General features: G+C 50.9%; 10 protein-coding genes across 10 annotated transcripts; 7 read left to right on the top strand and 3 right to left on the bottom strand.

The window, feature by feature from the left end:
• Positions 1-616: 616 nt before the first annotated feature.
• Positions 617-1,590, top strand: M436DRAFT_41412 (catechol dioxygenase; the record flags this gene model as incomplete). The annotated part of the gene is made up of 2 exons (XM_013574065.1): positions 617-1,348; positions 1,408-1,590. The coding sequence occupies 2 exons, from the start codon at positions 617-619 to the stop codon at positions 1,588-1,590; spliced, it is 915 nt and encodes a 304-aa protein (XP_013429519.1).
• Positions 1,591-1,922: 332 nt separating this feature from the next.
• Positions 1,923-2,251, top strand: M436DRAFT_79654 (uncharacterized protein; the record flags this gene model as incomplete). The annotated part of the gene is made up of 2 exons (XM_013574370.1): positions 1,923-2,000; positions 2,069-2,251. 2 exons carry the CDS (start codon positions 1,923-1,925, stop codon positions 2,249-2,251), a joined length of 261 nt encoding a protein of 86 aa, XP_013429824.1.
• Positions 2,252-3,308: 1,057 nt separating this feature from the next.
• On the top strand, positions 3,309-6,320 carry M436DRAFT_61658 (uncharacterized protein; the record flags this gene model as incomplete). Its single annotated transcript, XM_013574192.1, has 1 exon — positions 3,309-6,320. One exon carries the CDS (start codon positions 3,309-3,311, stop codon positions 6,318-6,320), a length of 3,012 nt encoding a protein of 1,003 aa, XP_013429646.1.
• Positions 6,321-6,995: 675 nt separating this feature from the next.
• Positions 6,996-7,874, bottom strand: M436DRAFT_41591 (Metallo-dependent phosphatase; the record flags this gene model as incomplete). The annotated part of the gene is made up of 4 exons (XM_013574092.1): positions 6,996-7,106; positions 7,189-7,683; positions 7,751-7,773; positions 7,814-7,874. The coding sequence occupies 4 exons, from the start codon at positions 7,872-7,874 to the stop codon at positions 6,996-6,998; spliced, it is 690 nt and encodes a 229-aa protein (XP_013429546.1).
• Positions 7,875-8,537: 663 nt separating this feature from the next.
• On the top strand, positions 8,538-11,104 carry M436DRAFT_70764 (putative aconitate hydratase 2; the record flags this gene model as incomplete). The annotated part of the gene is made up of 3 exons (XM_013574281.1): positions 8,538-8,582; positions 8,640-9,501; positions 9,555-11,104. The coding sequence occupies 3 exons, from the start codon at positions 8,538-8,540 to the stop codon at positions 11,102-11,104; spliced, it is 2,457 nt and encodes an 818-aa protein (XP_013429735.1).
• Positions 11,105-12,164: 1,060 nt separating this feature from the next.
• M436DRAFT_70763 (acetyl-CoA synthetase-like protein) lies at positions 12,165-14,375 on the bottom strand (the record flags this gene model as incomplete). The annotated part of the gene is made up of 3 exons (XM_013574280.1): positions 12,165-13,396; positions 13,447-13,842; positions 13,898-14,375. 3 exons carry the CDS (start codon positions 14,373-14,375, stop codon positions 12,165-12,167), a joined length of 2,106 nt encoding a protein of 701 aa, XP_013429734.1.
• A 402-nt stretch (positions 14,376-14,777) lies between these two features.
• Positions 14,778-15,718, top strand: M436DRAFT_41936 (uncharacterized protein; the record flags this gene model as incomplete). The annotated part of the gene is made up of 2 exons (XM_013574160.1): positions 14,778-14,835; positions 14,898-15,718. The coding sequence occupies 2 exons, from the start codon at positions 14,778-14,780 to the stop codon at positions 15,716-15,718; spliced, it is 879 nt and encodes a 292-aa protein (XP_013429614.1).
• A 578-nt stretch (positions 15,719-16,296) lies between these two features.
• Positions 16,297-18,453, top strand: M436DRAFT_70761 (metallopeptidase MepB; the record flags this gene model as incomplete). The annotated part of the gene is made up of 1 exon (XM_013574279.1): positions 16,297-18,453. One exon carries the CDS (start codon positions 16,297-16,299, stop codon positions 18,451-18,453), a length of 2,157 nt encoding a protein of 718 aa, XP_013429733.1.
• A 736-nt stretch (positions 18,454-19,189) lies between these two features.
• On the top strand, positions 19,190-20,671 carry M436DRAFT_79648 (uncharacterized protein; the record flags this gene model as incomplete). Its single annotated transcript, XM_013574369.1, has 1 exon — positions 19,190-20,671. One exon carries the CDS (start codon positions 19,190-19,192, stop codon positions 20,669-20,671), a length of 1,482 nt encoding a protein of 493 aa, XP_013429823.1.
• Positions 20,672-20,915: 244 nt separating this feature from the next.
• Positions 20,916-22,524, bottom strand: M436DRAFT_41728 (putative MFS transporter; the record flags this gene model as incomplete). Its single annotated transcript, XM_013574121.1, has 3 exons — positions 20,916-21,488; positions 21,548-21,971; positions 22,031-22,524. The coding sequence occupies 3 exons, from the start codon at positions 22,522-22,524 to the stop codon at positions 20,916-20,918; spliced, it is 1,491 nt and encodes a 496-aa protein (XP_013429575.1).
• Positions 22,525-23,088: the final 564 nt, after the last annotated feature.

The raw sequence follows: 23,088 nt of genomic DNA, 5'->3' as shown, positions 1-23,088 counted from the left end.
GCTATACTCAAGATATTCGACACTGTCGCGCATCCGTACATCTCGGACTTTGTTGTATGTCTTCTGGTCATGAATTATTGTTGGTGGTTCGGCAATTGATCATTTAGTCGATTGGAAGGTTGTTATGGGCATGACCCTGTTGATTCAAGCACGGGCTCCACATCACGCCCAAGCTCAGCGAATAGCAAAGTCGTCGTTATCAAGCAGCTTCGATTGAATCCTCTGTTGCCGTGACAGCTAGTATATGTCAATCATTCCATCCTGGCTGTTATACATATCTGTTGATAGAGCACTAGATAAACCCCGGAAGTCACCCCACGAAATGTAGTCGTGAATCGGATGTGGCTTGCACGACTCAGACGGTAAGAGTTGCTTCCGAGAGCAAGACACACGCTATCCGAACCCGCTGACCATTGCCCCGCCAAAGAGGGGCGGATGTCGTTCGGGATGTAGCTCATATAAGAATTATCTAAGCCCCTCACCCAATTCTGGAAGAGACGCTGTAACATCGACATACTCACATAGCAGGCACCGAAAGCTGAAATCAACAAGCTTACCCACAATCTCTCAACGGAAGCCTCACAACTCAGACATTGGAAGCAAAGTATATTCAACCATGTCAGCAACCAACAACACCAACAAACCACTGGAGCCCGAAGACACCCTCAATGGCGCCGGCCGCTACGATCCAAACTTCACAAATCATGTCATCTCCTCAATCGGTTCCAACACTGATCCTCGCCTCCGCAAAGTCATGACCTCTCTCATCAAACACGTCCATGACTTCGCCCGTGAGATCGACCTCACAGTAGACGAATGGATGGCTGGAGTAGACATGATCAACCGTGCTGGTCAGATGTCTACCGACCGCCGTAACGAAGGTCAACTGCTCTGCGACGTCATTGGTCTGGAAAGTCTAGTCGATGAAATCACCTTCAAAGCTGCTGCAGACGCCAAAGATGCGGTCACTCAAAGTGCAATTCTGGGTCCGTTTTTCCGACACGATGCACCTTTGCGGAAGATGGGAGATACTATTTCCTTCGACACACCGAAGGATGCAGAGATCGCTTACATGCATGGTGTGGTGTATGATGCTGTGACCAAGAAACCCGTGGAAGAAGCTGAAATCGATATCTGGCAAGCTTCCACAAACGGATTGTACGAGCAGCAAGATCCAGAACAACAAGAGCACAATCTACGAGGGAAATTCAGGACCGGCAAGGATGGAAGTTATGGTTTTTATTGCATACGACCTACTCCCTATCCCGTTCCTGATGACGGTCCAGCTGGCGAGTTGTTGAAGAAGTTGGACAGACATCCTTTCAGACCCGCGCATATTCATTTGATAGTGCGTATCTCTTCTTACATCATCCAGTTTCTCTTCATGCTAACCATGACCCGCCATAGGTCATTCGACAAGGATACAAACCAATCACAACCCAGATATTCGATGCAGAGTCCAGATACCTGGACAACGACTCCGTATTTGCGGTCAAAGATTCTCTTGTCGTGAAGTTCGAGCCTCGGGAAGGTGATGAGAAGGCTGGACTGGAGTTGAAGTATGATATCTTGCTTGGACCCACGGAGTAAAGGCTTTATGTTTAGACTATATCAGTTCGCGCTTATATGTGTAAGGCACCTCCACCATGTTTCGATGTAGAATAACTTTCTACCTAAATACGACCCTTCACTTTGGTATACTCGACACAAATAGCAAGCAGTTGGTCTCGGTTTTCCTAGATTCTCCTTCACTCGGTGCTTGGCTTGTCACTTATTGCTTTCACCCGGTACCTTGTTTGATCTCCTTCTCACCTCCTTGTCCATACGTAAAACATCTTGTTCTCACCAACACACATCATTGAGATCTTGCACCTTGCAGTTATTTTCCACCCTCAACAACAACCACTGCACCGTATGCCAAGATGAAAGACTGCGGCAATGATGTGTACTACACCTACGTGGAGGACTCCCGAGTAATGCACCAATATGCAACGGGCGAGGTAAGGCAACACGGTTTCTCAAGTGTCCAGCTTCTGAACTACACTGAGCTTACATCTTCACCACTCAGGATCCTTTAGATGACATTGACTACGGTGACTCCGATGACGATAGTGATGCTGAAGCGTCGGACGTCGATGAAAGAGATAAACGAGACGCAAAAGACGGAGATTTCAACGAATCAAAAGCAGCTGGAGAGAGCAAGAGGACAGTGAGAATGGATCAGAGCCCAAAGCTGGAGATCTCGACCTGAAAACCTGGGAGATTTACAAGACAATCATACAAAAGCATAGACTTTGGAAGAATTATCTTTCCAGATAGAATGTTAGCGTCGGCATCCTGCGATGGAGAAGGAAACACGGATGGATGTGCATACTCAGCAGTAGTGAGGGATCTCGCAGAGATAATGAGTTGGATGACCGCTAGCAGACAGATTGTGGGTAATTGGATGAGCCAGCAGATGTAGAGGCACCAGAGATGGTGGTGTAATAGTGTTGGGTCGATCATGACCGCCCTTGTTTTTTGGGGACCGATGGTATGGTGAAAAATGAAACGAATGGTAAGAAAGACAGAGACAGAAGAAATGTTGCAGGTTTTGTAACACGGTACGCCTGAGATTGACTCGAAGCACACGACTTACCTTCTCTGACTCGGAACCACAGCGAATCAAACATACAATGAGATTATCGAACAGCGGCCGAGCGTGTGAAATATGAAGCCCCTATCTGCCGCTTACATTTGCTTCTATCGTGTGTATGCCGTTTCCTGGATGACTTGGCATTTCTGCTAGATCGCAAACACTCTCGTGAATAGACCCGGGACATCGCATGAGGTAAAGTCCGATGTTCGAGTATTGAAGCGGGAGCCCCCCGACATTTTGAAGCACGAAGACATCTTGGACCTGATGCAGCTGGTCCGAAAACTGTACTCTTTATAACCGAAGTCTCGTAATGCGGCAAGTTGATTCACACGTTGATTGACATTGCGGCTGTCGAATTGTGGACCTATAGAGTTAGAGTCGATGAAAGAATTGGCCTTGCTCAATGTCAGGGAAGAGAAGACGATTGTCGAGGTTGGAGCCATGGGAAGTGCTCGAATGCCAAGATTGGTGACGTCGTGGTTGCTGGTTTTCGCACCTTGTCACGACTGATCCATCTTTGTTTCTGCACCGGACAACACGCTTATCTCTGCCATCGCGTTAGCGAATCACGGAAACAGAAATCAATGTTTGCATCTTTGGATAACCGCGACTGTTCGAGACTCAAGTGGCGACCACCTTGAATGACACGCTTGCTTGGCACAAAAAGAACATGGAATACTCATCTGGGCAGGAAACACAAAATACATCGTCTACTATCCTACCGCTTCCTGAGGATGTGGTCGCGCAGATCAAATCTTCTACCACAATCACCAGCCTCAATCAGGTAGTCCTTGGCTTATTCGAAAACTCCTTGGATGCACAGGCAACAAAGATCGACATCACTATCGACTATCGCCGAGGTGGTTGCACTGTTGAAGACAATGGTATTGGCGTCTTACCGTTGGAGTTTCGCGAAACTGGTGGACTCGGTCGCATGTATCACACTTCAAAGCAAAAGAACAACGCGCAACTCGACACCCATGGCGGCCGGGGTACATTCCTGGCTTCAGTGGCGGCACTCTCGCTCCTCACCATCACGTCACGGCATACTCAGCACTATTCTCACAATACTGTGAGCTTACATCGCTCCAAGGTCATATCCCGATTGACGCCTGCGCCTCCTCAGCATGCAATACGTACTAGCACTGGCCATGGCACGCGTACATCCGTCAGAGACCTGTTCGGTAACATGCCTGTGAGAGTCAAACAGCGAGCCGCCATCGATGAAGGGGGACTTGAAACAGAAAGGCAGTGGCAATCTCTGAAGGTCGGTCTCGTGAGCTTGCTTCTTCCATGGAACCGACGCGTGGCACTCCAAGTCACAAATTCTGACAGTCCGGGAAAGACTTTTCCAGTCAACACCAGAGCGCAATTCATACCAAATACGCTAAGTGAGCGGAATTTGAACACTTTGAACAAGAAAGTATCAGAGTTTGATCAGAGCACTATCTTGAGCATTCTATGCCAAGCAGGTATCGTCTCAACTGACTCCAAGACTAGCTGGATACCGGTATCTGCATCAACTTCCTCGGTCACCGTCAAAGGTCTCATGTCATTAGAGCCTGCCCCTACCAGGGTCGCACAGTTCATGTCTATTGGAATCATACCTTGTCTGGACGAGAACAGACATAACGAGCTATACGAAACGGTCAATCAACTCTTCAACCAGTCGAGTTTTGGTCACATAGATGATGGTTCCGAACCTGCCGAGGCTGAAATGAAACGTCGGCAGCACGATCGACGTTACAAGACAGATGGACCCACAATCAAACAACTCCAAGGTGGTAGGAAAGGAGTGGATAGATGGCCCAGGTTCTATCTTCGCATCGATCTGAAGACCAAGGGGAATACACAACTCGTGAGCAACCTCGGTGATATGCATCTCAAGAGTATTATCAATGTCCTTGAGAGCTTGACTATACATTGGTTAGAAGCAAACAACTTTCGACCGAAGAAGCTAAGACAGAAGAGAAAGCAAGTTTTGAAAGTCCCTGAAGACACAAGCCAACCGAACTCTGATGTCATGTCGCCAAAAAAAAATCACCGAAGCTCTAAGAGGGTGCGGTCAGGGACTGTGGCGGATACTGCTTTACCAACGATGCCTTTTACAGACTGGAGCCGGATCAAGAGCGCTAAGCCACAGATGTACGACAGTATATGGAAGTCAAAGACACCACCGTCAAGACAATCCACGACCATCGTGTCGATGGAACAGACGACAAGGCACGAGCCAGATAAAACTGCTACTATCGCCGTCGAGTCTGTCACTGCAAACCAATTTGGACCTCCACACAACTCCACGGTTGCGGCCGCTGAAACTCAAGACTCGAACAACCTCAAATCCGCTCCTGCTCAGAATCAAGACGGAGAGATTTATGTTCACTGGATTGATTCGAAGACGAATCAAAAGCATCGTGTCAATGCCCGTACTGGTATCGTTATGCCGGACGAGACACAAAGACCAACCTCCAATCGTGCACCCACAGGCAGATTTGCCGCAAACTCCCGATTGTCATCCTTCGGTAATCCTCTTGTTTTGGAACGAAGGAAAAGCAATGCGCCATCTACACAGGATGGATCCTCGAATACTACTTTGGATTCACCTTGGCTTCAAGGACTTCTCCAAACTTGGAAGAATCCGATTTTCGGGACTCAGGCTGAAGAAGCAATACCGGTTGCCGGCTTTGGCCAATCGATGCAAGGAACGTCCGCCTCGCACAACCATCATGGGCAATGTTCCATAGCAGACTCGTTCTCGCTTGCGGGTATCACCGACACGAGTCGACTGTCCAAATCCGCATTGCCATATGCGCAGGTCATCTCTCAAGTCGATGACAAGTTCATCTTGATGAAGATGCCAAGTCTGGCAGGACTAAATCCACAAGAGCTCAATCATACGAGGCAACTGCTTGTGTTGATGGACCAGCACGCAGCATCCGAACGGTGTATCCTCGAACAACTGCTCTCAGAGCTCTGTACATCAACTCGAGGAACTCCACTCATCAAATCAAACCTTGGCTTCACCTCGGACATTGTCACAGAAGCAGTGAACAAGCCGTTGCAGTTTCAGATTCCATTGCAAGAAGAAGCCATGTTTAGAGCTTATGCAGCACACTTTGCAGCTTGGGGCATTCTCTACGACATTATTCCGCATACTACCGACCAACCTCGATTGAAGATCTTGACACTACCATCAGTCATCTCCTCGCGCTTACACGCAGAACCACGACTTCTTATCGACCTTCTCCGCAGCGAAATCTACACTCTCGCCGACTCCAACAACACGAAACGCGACATTTCTGCCTCTCCCACAGACACAGAACACACGTGGCTCCACCGCATATCCTCCTGCCTAAAAGACATACTCTCCCTTGTCAACTCCAGAGCCTGCAGAAGTGCGATCATGTTTAATGATAAGCTTTCGAACGACGAATGTCAGAGACTGATGGATGGAGTTGCGAAAACAAAGTTTCCGTTTATCTGTGCGCACGGGAGAAACAGTATGGTGCCATTGGTTTACTTGGAAGGCGACGGTGATGAAGAGCGGATGCAGGCAGGAGGTGGGCTCAGAGGAGATGGCAAGGAGATGCAGCGAGGCTTTGGTGGGTCTACAGAGCAAGAGAAGAAAGCGAGCTTTGGGGTTGCGTATAGGAAATGGAGGGACAAGGTCGCCGGTACATAGTCAAACTTGATTTCTCTGCTCCCGCGCCGGATCTACCGAGAGGACAAGAACAATGTTTCGATCCCAACATATCGCAATGTCCGATTGTCGGTGCAATGAATCCGTGGACCTTACACCGACCTCGTGCAGTGCTATCGCTCCAATTGCAGAGGCAAGGTCGCACAGGGAGCTATAGAAATGCATAGTTTCTTTCTGGAGATGAAATGGCATCCATGAGAGAAGCAATGTAATGGATACTCCTAGGGTCAAAGGCAATCAAGAGCAAAGCGATGTCACCATTATCAACAATTCAGGGTCTCCATCTAGCCACAAGATTCATTTGCTGCCTTGGCTCCTTGAATGAGAGGATGTAAACGTCTGTAATTGAGTGATCCTGATACTCTCTTTACTTCGAGATTGGGTTTCGGGACCTCGTTCTGATGACCGGGTTTGTAGCAGCAAAGTTGGACTTTTGAGAATCAGAAAACTTGCAAGTTTGAGCTTTTGGACATGGGGAACGGCAAAGGCTGTTGGGGTTTAGTCGGTAATACAAATCTTGCAGATTCAAGAGTGGTTGGTGATTTGGGATCCGAGGCGGTTCTCGGTGGATAGAGGCTTGGATATGCAGAGGAATTACTCGAGTGTTCGTTATTAGATGCTGAGTGGCTTTTGAGCCTGAAGGAAGGCGGCGGCAATCTACGAGGAGGCATTTTTCCTGTACGACACTTTTTCCACGGCCACATTCTCGACTCCATTCGCATCCTTTCTCAATTGGTAGACGTAGAGCACCAGCACATCTCCTTGGACCTATATTCCGCATCACAGTCAGCATCCACATGTCCCCCCAAAAGCATCAGAATGAATTGCAGCAAAACATGCACAAACTTACATCCATAAGCACAAAACTGGGCGTGCTCACCTCCTCACCCTCTGAGTCCAGTTCAACATCAGCACCCCAAGACACGGCTCCCGTTGCGCTGCCCGGATTGATGAAGAATTTGCCTTCCATCTCATATGCCTCAAACTTGCACGTTCCACCCCAACAAAGCACATCCACATCCATCTGCCTTGCCGCTATCAACAGACTATCAGGATCACCCGGTGGCACGATGGTGTGGCCATGTGTAAAGCCAATCCTCAAGCCTCCATGTGTGACTACTTTTGAGAGAGCGGTGGGGATGGCTGGTTGCTCGGTGGGTTGTGCGTATGCAGCGGTGGGTTGAGGGGCAGCAGCGGCGGCAGGGGAGACGGAAATGTCAAAGTCGCCTTTTACGAGGTGTAGGTCTGGAGCTAGGTTGCGCAGGAATGTGTAGACGGAATGGGAGGTGAGGTTGCCGAGACACAGGATCTGGCCGATTTTGCCGGGGGTGAGGAGTTTTTTGAACTTTGTGGTGTGCGCGTTAGAGTCGTTGTGGAGGGGAGAGGGAGGAGCTAGAGAGCAGTAGGGGTACCTTTGCGGGAATGTCCTGTGGGTCTTGTTAGCTAAGGGCGCGAGTTGAGGGGTGTGATTGGACTTGCATTTGCGCGATCCGGGATGAAGAGGTCGCCGAGACATAGTACGAGTCTGGAGGTCATGGTGTGTCTATGCGCCGACTCGTTGCACTGATGTTCAGGCGTTGTGAGGGTTGTTGACTGGAAGCTGTCAAGGTGTTTGTCGCGACATCCGCGGGGCCCAACCCAGACGCGGCCGCGGACGGCGGAGGTGAGCACAGACCCCCCGACCAGAAGAGAGAGGTGAAGCTTCCGACTTTCTTTCCTCTTGTTCGTCCTCTATAACAACCATCTCGTGTCTTTGTACGTGCCGTGTTAGAGTCATCTTGATAGTTAATACAGAAGATCCCTCGAAAGGATTCTGAGAATCTGATTGGGAAGTCTTGTATATCATGACTCTGTTCAAGCTACACGATGCAAGAGCTGTTTATCTTGTAGCCTGCCAATCTGATTCAGTCGAGTGCTGTTTCGTGTCTAGCATGTTGTGCTTCTGTGTTGGATAACAACCATGTATGCAGTTACCTATAGTGATGTTATAGTGATGCTACAGGGATGCCGCCCATTAGTAATGTCTTGCTACAGAGTGGCCGTGGGCGGTCTCGGAGACCCCAGGCCAAGCAATGTGGAGAAGGCGCGTTGGCCAAGGTTGGTGGGCGGCGGCCGAAATCGCCCAAATATTTGCGGTCCTCACAGTCATCCTATCCACGTCTTCTCTGCATATTCCTCTTGTTATACACATCAGACACCATGGGAGCCCAATTGCTGCGTACGGGCAGACTGCCTGCTGTCAGAGTAGGCGACTTCCCCCACAATTGACAGTCAAACGAGCCATGACTAACTCGTCGGCAGTCGCTTGCCTCTTCTGTTGGCCGTCCCTCAATAGCCCGCCGTCATCTCGCGACCCAAGCCGATCTCTCTACCACGCCCTCCGCAAACGATCTGGCCAGCCGCACACCGCCATACCCCAAGCTGCTGCAACGACTAGACCAAGTCCGCCGTATCTTGCCCAACCGCCCCCTCACACTCGCCGAGAAAATCCTCTATTCACATCTCGAGTCTCCCGAAGAATCCCTCTTGACCAACACAAACAATGGCAAAGACATCCGTGGCCAAGCCAACCTCAAACTCAAGCCCGACAGAGTTGCCATGCAAGATGCCTCTGCCCAGATGGCCCTGCTGCAATTCATGTCGTGCGGCCTTCCCACCACCGCTGTCCCTGCCAGTATCCACTGCGACCACATGATTGTTGGAGAAAGAGGTGCAGATGTAGACTTGCCCCAGTCAATCAAGGGAAACAAGGAGGTCTTTGACTTTTTGGAGAGCGCGGCAAAGAAGTACGGTATCGAGTTCTGGCCTCCCGGTGCTGGCATCATTCACCAGAACGTCCTCGAAAACTACTCGGCTCCCGGTCTGATGATGCTCGGAACAGACTCGCACACTCCCAATGCCGGTGGTCTCGGCGCCATTGCTATCGGTGTCGGTGGTGCCGATGCTGTTGATGCTTTGGTTGACGCTCCTTGGGAACTCAAGGCCCCCAAGATCCTCGGTGTGAGACTTGTAGGCCAGCTCAGTGGTTGGGCCAGTCCCAAGGATATCATCCTCAACCTTGCCGGTCAGCTCACGGTCCGTGGTGGTACTGGCTACATTGTCGAGTACTTTGGTCCCGGTGTCGAGACTCTTGCCACGACCGGTATGAGCACAGTCTGCAACAGTAAGTTTCCTCTTGACACCCTGCCCCACAACATAATGCTAACATTCAAAAAGTGGGAGCTGAGGTCGGCGCGACGACATCCATCTTCCCCTTCACCAAGGCCCACATCCCTTACCTTCATGCCACTCACCGTGGCCCCATCGCTCTGGCTGCCGAGAAGATTGCAAACTCTCCTGATGCCAACAACCTCCTTCGCGCCGACAGTGGCGCCCAGTACGACAAGGTCATTGAGATTGACCTCAGCACTCTCGAGCCCCATGTTAACGGCCCAATGACCCCCGATCTTTCCACCCCTCTCTCCATGTTCCGCGAGACCGTCAAGGCCAACAACTGGCCCGAAACTCTTGGTGCTGGTCTGATTGGATCCTGCACAAACTCTTCCTACCAAGACATGACCCGTGCCGAGTCTCTGGTCAAGCAGGCCACTGCTGCCGGTCTCCAGCCCAAGGCTGACTTCTTTATCACCCCTGGTAGCGAGCAAGTTCGCGCTACTCTCGAGCGTGACGACACCTTGAGCACTTTCAACGATGCTGGTGGTGTAATTCTTGCCAACGCTTGCGGTCCTTGCATTGGTCAGTGGACCCGTACCGACGGTGTTGAGAAGGGTACCGAGAACGCCATCTTCACATCCTACAACCGTAACTTCCGTGGTCGCAATGATGGAAACGTCAAGACCATGAACTTTATCGCCAGTCCCGAACTCGTCACTGCCATGGCCTACAGTGGCAACACCACCTTCAACCCCATGACTGACTCTATTCCTCTTCCTAACGGTGGCGAGTTCCGTTTCGACCCTCCTCAAGGTCGTGATCTGCCCTCTACCGGTTTCGCTCAAGGCAACCCCGAGTTCCTTCCCACTCCCGGTCAAGCCGATGCCAGCGTCCAAGTCCAGGTCGACCCCAACTCCACTCGTCTTGCTCTTCTCGAACCTTTCGCTCCCTTCCCCAAGACCGAACTCGAGGGCCTCCGTGTCCTCGTCAAGGTCAAGGGCCAATGCACAACCGACACCATCTCCGCCGCCGGCCCCTGGCTCAAATACAAGGGTCACCTCCCCAACATTGCCGAAAACACCCTCATCGGCGCCATCAACGCCGAGACCGGCGAGACCAACATCGTCTACGATGTCAACGACACCGAGTCCCGCAGCAACGGCATGGGCATCCCCGCTCTTGCAAAGAAGTGGAAGGATCAAGGCAACGAATGGCTGGTTGTTGCCGAACACAACTACGGCGAGGGCTCTGCTCGCGAACACGCCGCTTTGCAACCACGCTACCTCGGTGGCCGCATCATTCTCTCCAAATCCTTCGCTCGCATTCACGAGACCAACCTCAAGAAGCAAGGTGTGGTGCCGTTGACTTTTGTCGATGAAGCTGATTACGACAGAATGGCTGCTTGTGATGAGGTGAGCACTGAAGGCTTGCTTGATGTGCTTAACTCTGGTGGCCAGGGTAATGTTACGTTGGTTGTCAAGACCAAGGCTGGCGAGACGATCAGAGTTGCTACTAAGCATACTCTTTCCAAGGATCAGTGTGCGTTTGTGCTTGCTGGTTCGGCATTGAACTTGTTGGCTGCCAAGGCTGGTAAGGGTGCCGCTACTGCATAGGGAAGCGTGGACGTGATGTTTGGTCTACAAAAAGCACAGAGTGGAGTCATCTTGGGCTTTTGATATTTTGGATCCTCGTTTTCGAGTTTCTTCTTCCTTGTTTCCTTTACGTATTACCTCTTTGAATGTCTTATATATATCCCTCTACGAAATGTTTTTCCATCACAAAAAAAATCCAGACAACCTTGATCCTTTTTCCAGCCTCTTCTTGCCCTTGACGTCTGTTTCTTCTGTTATTTGACAACGTCAAGCTTATCTTTGTCTGTTTATCTTACAGGTCCCCAATGAGATTCGGGAAATTCTTTTCGATTCCATGGAATACCCTAATAATCTTCCCTTTTTTTTTTGGATGGTTTGCTTTGGCCTTTTACCATCATACTGAAAGTATCTGAGCCGCATTCTTTTTAAACCCCCCCTTTTTTTTTCCATACACTCTCTGCTGTCTCCCTTGCCTACTTGATGCAACCGATGGGAAAAGAACAAGACCAAAACGAAACAGCAAGATACAAGGATGAGGAAAGTCAAAAAAAAACAAAAAAAATCAAAAACATGACGGGTTCAAAAAAGATGATCAGAGCCAGACCCCTAAGCAAAATACGTCAAGAGCTCGGTATAGACACTGTTCTCTCTGTTGTTGACTGACCAAAGCGCGGTTGTTCTCAGCAAGTGGCCTTGATTTGTCTACTGCGCTTTGTACTCGTTTTTTCCTTCCGCATTTTCTGTAGGATAAGTTTGGCGTCATGAAAAGTATATAGAGTCACATATGATGCTATATATATATACTCAGTCCGAAGGTCATATGAGGCATTACAAGTCACCGAGATGTCGTGAGTTCCCGAAAACACCTTGCTTGGCCACAGATGCAAAGGAATTAGTGAAGCAAAAGCAGAAAAAAAGAGTCGGGTATAATTATGTGCTAATCATAATAGAAACAGAAAAGATATGTCAAAAGCGCCCAAGCTTGCTGCAAGTCAAAAGAGAACCCTGCGCCGGCATCAATTGCAAGTCGTAACGCGGAAACCAGGAACCATAATACAGGCAATGTACTCTGCTGAAGTCATTACGACTTGTAGGCCTGCTCAACCTCCTTCTTGTACTTGTCAAGAATGGCTCTACGGTTGAGCTTCTGTGCAGAGGTGACAAGGTTGTTCTGGGGGGTCCACTCATCGGGAACCACGACGACACCCTCGATGATCTCAATACCTGCGAGACCGCCCTTCTTACCAGCGGCTTGCAGACTCTTCAGGACGGCTGCGTTGAGCTTCTTGTCCTGGCACATGTCCTCAAGCTCACCAGATTTACAGCCACTCTCCGAAGCCAGCGACTTGAGGGCAGGCTCGGCAGGAACGATAATGGCAATGGGCTTGTTCTTGCTCTGGTCTGCATAGACACAGATGTTGGCAACAACCTGACTGGCGCGGTATACCGACTCGAGCTTCTCGAGAGCAATGTACTCGCCGTTCTGAGTCTTGACCAAGTTCTTCTTGCGATCGATAATTCTGAGGTTGCCGTCTCTGTCGAACTCGCCGATGTCACCGGTCTTGAACCAGCCATCGTAGAATGATTCCTGGGTCTCCTTCTCGAGGTCGAGGTAGCCATCGGCGACAGAATCACCACGGATCCAGATCTCACCCTGAGGAGGGTTGTTGGTAGAATAGTATCCAGCATCGGGGAAGTCAACAAGCTTGACCTCAATAGACGCGGGAAGACCACCAAGGGCGTCATCAGTCCAGGCAAGCGGGTCCATGATAGCACCCATGGCAGAGGTCTCGGTCAGACCGTAACCACTAATCATAGGAGCGATGGCCATGGAAATGAAACGCTGGGTATCCTTTGCGACGGGACCACCACCGTTCAAGCAGATTCTGAGTCTGCCACCAGTGGCCTCCTTGATCTTGCTGAAGATAACAGAGTCCATAACACTGGTACCGATACCGGTGAAGGGCAAGCCGGAGTGGGTCATCATAGTGCTCTTCGCGGCCATACCAGCCCAGAAGAGCTGCTTGGCGAGACCACCAGTTTTGTCGACCTTTGTAACGATACCCTTCTTGACCGTCTCCCAGACTGCGGGAACACCAACCAGGATTGAAGGCTTGAACTCGCGGATATCACCAGCGCAGTTGCGGACCGAAGCATCGGAGATGGTTCTGGGGTTTCCGTAACCCATGGTACCACCCCAGTACAGACAGGCGCTCTCGAAGACGAATTCGAGGATGTGAGCGAGAGGAAGGTAGGTTAGAAGACCATCACCAGGGCCGAGGTAATCACCGACAACCGTGTCGACACCGGCGACTGTAATCATTAGCGGATGTGCTTGGAATGTCGCTGAACGAGATACATACTGGCAGCAAGGACGTTCTTGTGCTTGAGAAGGACACCCTTGGGGGTTCCGGTAGATCCAGAGGTGTACATGATACAGCACAGGTCTTCGGGCTGAGGAGGAACAGGCTCGACCATGTTCTCCTCACCTTTCTTGGTGAGCTCGTCGAAGCTGAGAATGGTCAGGTGGGGGTGGGCGCTCTTGAGCTTCTCAATGTCATCCTTCTTGACCTCCATCTTGCTGTTGTAAACGACATATTGGATGTCCTGGGTCTCTTTGAGAGGGTTGATGAGCTTTGTGAGGAGATGAGGGTCGAGGAAAATGAGCTTGGCGTTGGTTTGCTTGAGGGAATGCATAAGACCCTCCTCGCCGAGTGTGTCGTATGCGGTGACGATGGGCATGGATTGGGTGGAAGCGCCTGGAAAGGGACCATGTTAGATGTTATCGAGTGGACGTGGAGCACGGATAGTTACCATGAGCGGTTGCAAGCCACCAGGGACTGGTCGAGGCAAAGATGTGGACGCGGTCGCCCTTGTTCATGCCAAGAGCGCGGTAGCCAGAGGCAACCTTGAGGCAGAGCTGCTCATACTCGACGAAGCTGATGTATGTGTAGCTGCTGAGCTCAGAGAACTGCCACTTCTTGTCCTCGGTGACCTCCTTGCCGTCGACAACCTTCTTGATCTGCTTGACTTCCTCGTGGGTCTTGATCAGAGTGCGGTAACCCAGAGCCTTTGCGTTGCCAAACTTCTTGGAGCTGCTGCGAAGAATGTCGTAGATGGTCTTGACGTCGGGAGCAGGAGTGCTGATGAGTCCATCCTTTGCTGAGGGGTGCACGCGAGGAATAGTCTCGCCATCGACCTTCTTGTAGCCCTTGGCCTCAACGGTGTAGGGGCCCTTCTTGTATTGCTTGGGTTGGGGAACCAACTTCTTCAGGTTTGTTTGTTGCATCATGTCGCCCACGTTGAAGATGGATGTGATGTTGGGCAGGCTGTCAAAAGACATGAAAAGGTAAAAGGGCAAGGGCGGAGAGCCTCGTTGTGATAAAAGCGTCAGGGAAAGACGTTCTGCCAGGCAGGAGCGACTTGTGATGACGGCGCGCGTTGGTCCGCTAGAAACACAATTGGTTGGCTCCGCATCCGCCGCACCAATGACGCGCCGTGCTTGCGCCACAAGGAGGCCAGAGCTTCGCTGCCGTCGACATCCACCATCCTGACTGGCTCTTGCAACAAGTCTCGACTCGTGCTCCATCGACTTCTTCACACCATCCTCGCAACCTGCTCTGTCTACAGACTTCCGGATGATGAATGTCACGACTTGCTTATAACAACACCTGTACCTCTCTGTCTGTCGCTCATGTCTCTCGCCACCTTCATCACCCAGCTAGGTGCCGAGATTGAGGACGCCTCGGAAGGTGATTGCCTAGAATCCAAGCCCTGATTCCTCCTCAGCATGGTAACGGTAGGTCCTATACAGAAACCTTTTTACTCTTCTCCCAAGACATCCCCTCACAGAATCTTGGCATAATCGATTCTCAAGCCCCTCTCCTTGAACTGTCCATCGGGTCTCGTGATCTATCCATAAAGCAGTCACCTGCCGTCCTTAAGTCAGCTCGAGGAGGCGGCACTACAGGTGCCGTGGTCTGGAAGGTTACCCCGAGGTTTGCCGAGTGGTTGTCATTGCCTACTAACATATTAGCACAACACGGCATCGTTGCTGCAGAGTCAAGCGTGCTTGAGCTAGGCTCCGGCATCGCTGGTATTGTGCCTTTGACCTTGGCTCCTCTGGTGCAACAATATATTGCTACAGATCAGGTGTACGCCCTCAAACTCCTCATGGAAAACATCGACGCAAACAGTGCAACGACAAGACAGGTTGGAGGGAAAAACAAGAAACCCCCGAAAAAAGCAACTTCTGTGCAAAGTCCGACCATACGAGTCAAGTCTCTGGACTGGGAGACTGACGATGTTGACTCGTTCCTCAAAAGCAGCAATGCAGCTGAAGGAGTGGACCTGGTCATTGCTTGCGACTGCATATACAACTATGCTCTGATCAAGCCGTTCGTGCAGACATGCGTTGACATCTGTCGAGCAAGAACAAGCGGACGACCGACAGTGTGCGTGATAGCACAACAGCTTCGGCAGCCAGATGTGTTTGAGGAGTGGTTGGAAGAGTTTCACAAGCACTTTAGAACATGGAGACTCCCAGACGACGTGTTGTCAGGCCCTCTGAAAGAGAACTCGGGATTCATGGTGCATATCGGCATACTCCGCGAAGGAGGGTCGATGGCGGTGTGAGATGAAGATGGATCGTTGGGACGGGCAAACATACCCATATAGTCAGCACAGACTTGTGCTACGTTGCGTTGGATCACGATGCCGAGGTGGACATGGCGATAGCATGGCAACAGCAAGGGGTTTTGAGCTGGAAGGGCGGAACGCGAATTCCATAGCTGAGCCGCAATTGACTCATCATGTTTCAGGCTGCTCTATTGAGGATCTTATATGGACAGTCGATGACATGTCGCGATGTGATGTATTGTCAAGATGATGGGTCAACAAGGGTAAAGTCGCACAAGACCATGTCGGAGATACGGCGGGGCTTAGCTCCAGCAGATGACAGCTGCGACCAAGAGCAGTCGCACCTTCCCACGCAGACCAGACACGGACCGGTCATTCAATTCAAACTGGCGCTTACTAGAACAGTCAAGAAGCAGTTCAGCTACAAAACCCTCTTCCTCCTCTCCCTCGCCCTCGTCCTGCTCACGGTGGCTTTCACACGCATCGCCTCCCGTCTCAGTCTACTGACGACTCACTTCACCCCGCTCAAGCTGCCCACTGGTCTCGCATCTACCCGAAACATTACCTCCATGACCATGGCGTCCGCAAAGTACCAGAAGCCTCCTCAGGCCCCTCCTCTCTTCACCGCTACCACCGAGTCCCTCGCCAAAGACACCAGACGCCTGCTGGACCAGTCCCGCCGCATCCAAGACCAGATCGTCAAGGACATCACACCCGAGACGGCCAACTTCCACAATGTCGTCCTGCCCATGGCTCTCGACGACAACAAGATGGCCATCGAGTCACACATCATCGGTTTCTACTCCGCTGTCTCGACCGACTCGAAGCTAAGAGACGCCTCGATCGAGGCCGAGAAAGAGATGGATGAGTTCGGTATTGAGGCCAGCATGCGTGAGGACATCTTCAAGCTGGTCGATGCCGCTCTCAAGAACTCAAAAAACCTGGATCCTGAGAGTCAGCGCTTGCTCGAGAAGGATTACAAGGGCTTCGTGCGCATGGGCTTGAACGTGCCTGCTGGTCCCAAGCGTGACCGCTTCAAGGCCATCAAGAAGCGTCTATCTGAGCTCAGCATCACCTTCCAGAAGAACTTGAACGAGGAGAAAGGCGGTCTGTGGTTCACTGAGCAGGAGTTGGAAGGTGTGCCGAAGGATGTCCTGGATGGCCTTAAGAAGGGAGACGGCGACAATGCTGGCAAGGTCTGGCTCACATTCAAGTACCCCGACCTCTTCCCGACCCTGAAGTACTGCAAGAACCCCGATGTCCGCCGCAAGGTCTTCACCTCGAACGAGAACAAGTGCAACGAGAACGTTCCCCTCTTCAAGGAGGCCATTGTGCTACGCGACGAGGCTGCCCGCATTCTGGGCTACCCTGACCACGCCACTTTCCGCATCGAGGACAAGATGGCCAAGACTCCTTCTACCGTTGATGACTTCCTCGGTGACCTTCGCACCCGTCTCTCACCTGGCGGTGTTGAGGAGATCAAGAAGCTCAAGACTTTGAAGGAGAAGGATTTCAAGGATCGAGGTGTCACAGAGCAGAACGACGGCAACTACTACCTCTGGGACCACCGATACTACGATACTCTAATGCTTGAGCATGAGTACCAACTCGAGCAAGAAGCTATTGCTGAGTACTTCCCCCTCGAGACTACTATCCGAGGCATGTTGCAGATCTTCGAAGAGCTGTTTGGTCTCCAATTTGTTGAAGTTACGGGCAAAGACCGCGACTCGCTCAGTCCTACCGGAAAGGGTGGTGACATCATCTGGCACCAAGACGTCCAAGTCTTCAGCGTCTGGGACGACGAGGGTGAAGGCAGTGGGTTCGTGGGCTACCTCTATCTTGACTTGCATCCTCGTGATGGCAAATACGGTCATGCAGCCAACTTCAACCTGCAGCCCGGCTACATTGACGAGGATGGTAAGAGAAGATACCCTGCCACTGCATTGGTGTGCAACTTCTCGAAGCCTACTCCTAAGAAGCCCTCCCTTCTCAAGCACGACGAGGTTGTCACTCTATTCCATGAGCTTGGTCATGGTATCCACGATCTTGTCTCCCGCACCACCTACTCTCGCTTCCACGGAACTTCCACCGCCCGCGACTTTGTCGAAGCCCCGTCACAAATGCTCGAGAACTGGTGTTGGACTGCTTCTCAACTGCGCAGCCTGTCTCACCACTACAGCTACTTGTCAGACAGCTACAAGGCCGCCTTCTCAGAATCAAGCAAGTCGGGCAAGCAGCCTCCAGAGACTATGCCTGACAATCTGATTGACAGCATCATCCGCACCCGTCACGTCAACGATGCTCTCTTCAACCTTCGTCAGCTCCACTTCGGTATCTTCGATATGACTGTACATGAAGGTAAAACTCACGATGAGGTCAAGGATCTCGAGGTGGGCAAGCTTTACAACTCCCTCCGCAAGGAGATCTGTTCTCTGGATGGGCCTGAGGCACTGGGCGAAGGACTTGACTGGGGCAACGGTCAAGCCACTTTCGGACACTTGATCGGAGGCTACGATGCTGGCTATTACGGCTACCTCTCGTCCCAGGTCTATTCGGCTGACATGTTCTACACTGTCTTTAAGAAGGACCCTATGAACGGCAAGGAAGGTAGACGTTACAGACACACTGTTCTCGAACGCGGTGGTGCTCAGGATGAGATGCAAACGCTTGAGGACTTCCTTGGCCGCAAACCGTCTACAGAAGCCTTCTACAAGGAGTTGGGCTTGAGCTAGAAAGGTCATGTGCTCGCTGCGACTTTGTATATGACTGACATGGCGCGCAATGCTAGATGATAAGACTTGCTGGAAGTATGGATACCAATTTTCGATGATAATTTACGGCAGACTCTCTGTATACAATCACATCTCGTCTCAGTTCTGCAAATACACTCCCTCTTGTTTCCGTTGTTCTGCAATATTGGAAGTCCGTGGCAGGCCGCACCTGCCTCGAGTGGCTTGCAGACGCGCGAGGCTGACTTGGCACAGCCTCGACCCTCCTCCGTCACACTTGTGCCTTCTGACATGAATAGCACACTGACTTATCGTTCTAGATCCATGCGCCCTGTTAGATGCCAACAATTCTGTACTTGTGATTCGTCGCAAACATCTCGGTACAGCTGCTCCTGCGTCCTGCCGTCAATGCAAGCCCTGTGAATTGCTTGATTTGGTCTTGGTAAGCAGCGCGTTTGGTCAAACACCCTGGTCTTGCAGAGTATTGAACGCCCAAGCTGATCCTCTGATGTGGCTTCAGCCTGTGATAGGACAATGGTTGCTGCCGTGCCCGATAGCTTGCATGGAGCGATTAACAGTTTTCAGCCTTGTCGTTAGCGATCCACAGATGGTCGACCTGATGTTACCTACATCTACAGCACTAGATCCCGCGCGTTCTGATACACACGCAACGACCTCCTCCACGAAGTTGAATCCCAATTCAAGAGCTCCTTCTTATCGCCACACTTGACTGCCACCAATGTTTTCCTTCAGCTACAGCGTCACTCGACAGTATCCCTACAAATGGTTTACGCCAGTCGCTATCGTTGGAGGAATCATCTTGGCGGTTATGTTCTCGGCTATCAACTTCTGGTCCAATGCTTATACTATGGTCACCGCCACAACCAGCCAATTGTCAGTGGTTGAAGATCCTGACACCTGGCTTGGACATGCGCCTAGAATATTCACGAGCAAGATACTACCAACCTGTGACCAAACCAGTTTCCTCATTGGCTCTATGGTATATACCAACCAGACCGCTTTTGCGTCCCAGCTTCTTTCCGCGGGTGGAGCTCTCGAGTTATTTTACGGAGGATGGCAAATTCACAGCTGCAAGGACCTGCAAGTCTCGATCGAATTCGAGACAAACAGTGGTCGGCAGGCTGCCCAGATGGATACCTCTGGTTGGGGTGCCACTGTCGGTGCCAACATCGATTGTGTTCTAGACAACAAGGTCTCTTCCGAAATGACTCTTAGTGCTGGATACGATCCCCTCTCATGGGGTATGGACCAGGGAGGCCCAGTCGTCATGGGGCTCAGTTCATTCCATTCAGACTTTCGCTGGGCAGAAACGCTCCTACTGAGCTTCTGGACAGAAACTATAACCGCGATCACCAGTCAAACCGCAACACAATCAGAAGACCAAGATCTGAGTTCCTCGCGGTATAATCTTACAAGCGGATACATAAGCTTCCGATCTCCAGGACCTGATATCACAGATGCGTCCTTCTTCTCGAAAGGACAATACGCGTTCTTCGATAGCAATCTACAAGGTCAGAAGGGATACTTCGACAGCTCGGAAGGTCTTAGCTATGGGAATCTTGTTGGCAATGCATCCTGGCCAGACATCTGGGCACCAGCGGATCGCCTCGCCAAAGCTATGTTTTCCACAATCACCGCTGACCTTGGTCAGACCTACAGAACTCCATCTGACATGTCCATGATCATGACTGCGGACCAAATACAGTACTGGACCGAAAACCTGACGCACATATGGAACGCAAGTACTGTGTTAGATAAGGACAAGCTTGAGGATGACAGATGGTTTCAAATGACTCAGTATAATGCAACTCGCGACGAACCTGTCGAGCCTTTCACAAATTCAACACTTGCCGCAGCTTACGTTTGTCAAGTCCCTGTTCTCAAGTCTCACTTCAACATCTTCATATCCATCCTCGTCGCCGATGTCGTTTTGCTCAGAGTGGCGTGGACGCTGTACAATTACATCGTGTGCTATTTTCTCAAAGATCGACAGCCGGATTCGAACTTGTGTCCAGGCTGTTTGGAACGCGGTCAGTCTGACGAAGCTGGGACGGAAGAACTTGAGAACGTCGATGTTGGCGAGGATACTGGATATCATGGACGAGATATCGAGATGGGTGATCTTGGAAGAGATCGTGAGGAACAAGCCGATCAGCAGAGTTTACAGAAGCTATTGACCAGGAAGCCTGTTGGGAGTTGATGGAGTTTGTGATCTGAACATGCCTGAGGTGAATGATATGGGATATCTGCAGGACATATTGGAGACATCCGACAAGGGCGCACTAATTTTTGTTTCCACACGACGCCATGGTGCATGGAAATAAATCGACTTCTACTGTCTCTCTTCCTTGTCATTGCTATTCTTGCAAAGTCACTCACATCATGCCCATTTTTCCCATCTTATCCATCATACTCATCATTAACCATGAACTCTACCACCAATCCTAGTAAAACCATCTAAACTCATCATTCGCAGGCCCATCCCCCAATCTCTCAGTAGGCACATCCTTAGCCCTCAGATGAACACCTTGCACCCTATCCCTCTTCCTATTATCATAAATCATCCATCCTCCAAGCAACAATGTCAATACAATGCCAGTGCCACCAAAGGCAGCGGTTGTCGCGAGCGCAGTCATGTATTTTGGTGCCTCGTTGGGGAGGAAGATGTTGCTCGATACCACGCCCATGAGGTTTGCCATGGGTACGGCGATGGAGGTGAGTACTGCGCGCTTGTTTTCATCGGCGATGTTGTTGCAGTACCATACATCCAGCAATACCGAAGGTGCGCTTGTGCCCCAACACAATAAGAACGTTGAAAAATAAGCGACGTTGATGTCGTGTTTGATGTCCACGGCCGAGAAGATGACGAACCCGCAGAAGGTGAAGAAGAATCCTAGAGCGACGAAAGGGAAGCGCCAGCGAGTGAGATCGGAGGAGAAACCGAGGATGAGCAACATGACTGCGCCGGTGATGTTGGGGGCAACAGTGTAGAGGTTAGTCTTGATTGTGCCATAGCCCTGTTACGATTGTTAGCGATGAGGCACGATTATGCTGGGCAGGAAAGCGGAAAACATACCAATCTCTGCACAATCTGCGGAAGGAAGAGGTTCACCGACTGCAGCGGCACACCCAAACAAATCTCAATGATCAAGAATGCCCATGTGGAAGGGTGCTTGAAGATTGTCAAAGCTCTACCCAGCTTGAACTCTTCGTTGACCACAGATGAACTGTCTGTTTGCATTCTGTGCACAGCAATCTCTCTTTGCTCGGGAGTCAAGAAGTGTGCTGTGGCAGCGTTGAGAGGCAGATACCAGAATGCAAAGCAGGAAACAATGATAGTGGCAGATCCTTCGAGGACGAACAGGTAGCGCCATGGTCTCAGAGCACCGCCTTCGATTTGGAAAACACCAAAGGAGAGAAGGCCAGAGAATGCACTGGCGATTGACTGTGCGGCGTAGAAGATTGCCAGTCTGCGGGCGAGTTCGCCTCTACGGTAGAACCTGAGAATCTTGTTAAAGACCGAGTCGCAGACCCACGGTGAAGGAGCAAAGAAACTCACATAGTCTGATAGTAAATGACTAGAGGAAAGAAAGCAGATTCACACATGCCCAAAAACCACCTTATCGCCATCAGCCCGCCAAAGTTTTGCACCGCAACAACCATCAACGTGCAGGTCCCAAAGCCAAACATCATACAGGGCAACACTCTGCTCGGCCCATACTTTTTTCCCAACGCCGCCAAAAAGGGTGCAGTGAGCACATACGGCACGTAAAAGATGGACAAGATGGTGTTGTACTGCAGACCTTTGAGGTGGAGGTCCTTTGCCAGGCCAGCAGTTTTGGCATTGCCCATGTTGGATTTGTCGAGCGAGTTGAAGAGATACATGATGGCCAACAGAGGCAAGAGGTGCAAGTCGAGTTTCCAGACTACTGCTCTTTCCTTTTTTGCGTCGATGGTGGTGACGATGCCGGTTTGGGTGATGGAGATGTTGTCTTTGTTGATGGAGTCCAATGAGGGTTTCCTCTCCGGGTCGGTGTAGTGTGTATCCTCCATTTTTGGGCGGTCTTGCAGAGTATCGCGTTCAAAACGAAAGTTGGAATAAACCTCAAGATATCCTGCTGCAGTGCAGCGAGTGCTACCTACTTATAAAGTCCATCGCAATGCGACACTGTTATCTTGACTTTCCTTTTCTTCCCGACATCTCGTACATGTTGATCCCAGCGAGTTCGTACAACTGCAACATCTCAGTGATAAGGAAACAAAAAAGCAGCAAATGATTGGACTTGTCGCGTTACGATTGCATCCGACGTCGGCTGTGAGTTCCATTGAGGAAAGACCGCTGGCCAAGCCCTGGATAGGGAATAAGACATAAATCACAGTCATAACCACACCTGATAGCGTGCCTAGAACTGCGCCCAGCAGTATGTCGCTTCCGCCGGCTAATGTAGGATATGAGCTGCAATGCCCCGGAAATGCTTGGTTGGGGTAAGCATGAGCATTATCTATCGAGTAAGAAACTCTTTTAGAGTTGGCCGTCGGCGCGAGAGGCCTGGGGCTTGGCTGGTCATCTTAGCCGACGGGAGGTGGTTATCGGCGACTGCTCCGCATACCTCTTCC

This window comes from Aureobasidium namibiae (assembly GCF_000721765.1).
Source record: "Aureobasidium namibiae CBS 147.97 unplaced genomic scaffold scaffold_4, whole genome shotgun sequence".
Lineage (NCBI taxonomy): Eukaryota > Fungi > Ascomycota > Dothideomycetes > Dothideales > Saccotheciaceae > Aureobasidium > Aureobasidium namibiae.
This window is presented reverse-complemented; position numbering and strand designations above follow the sequence as displayed.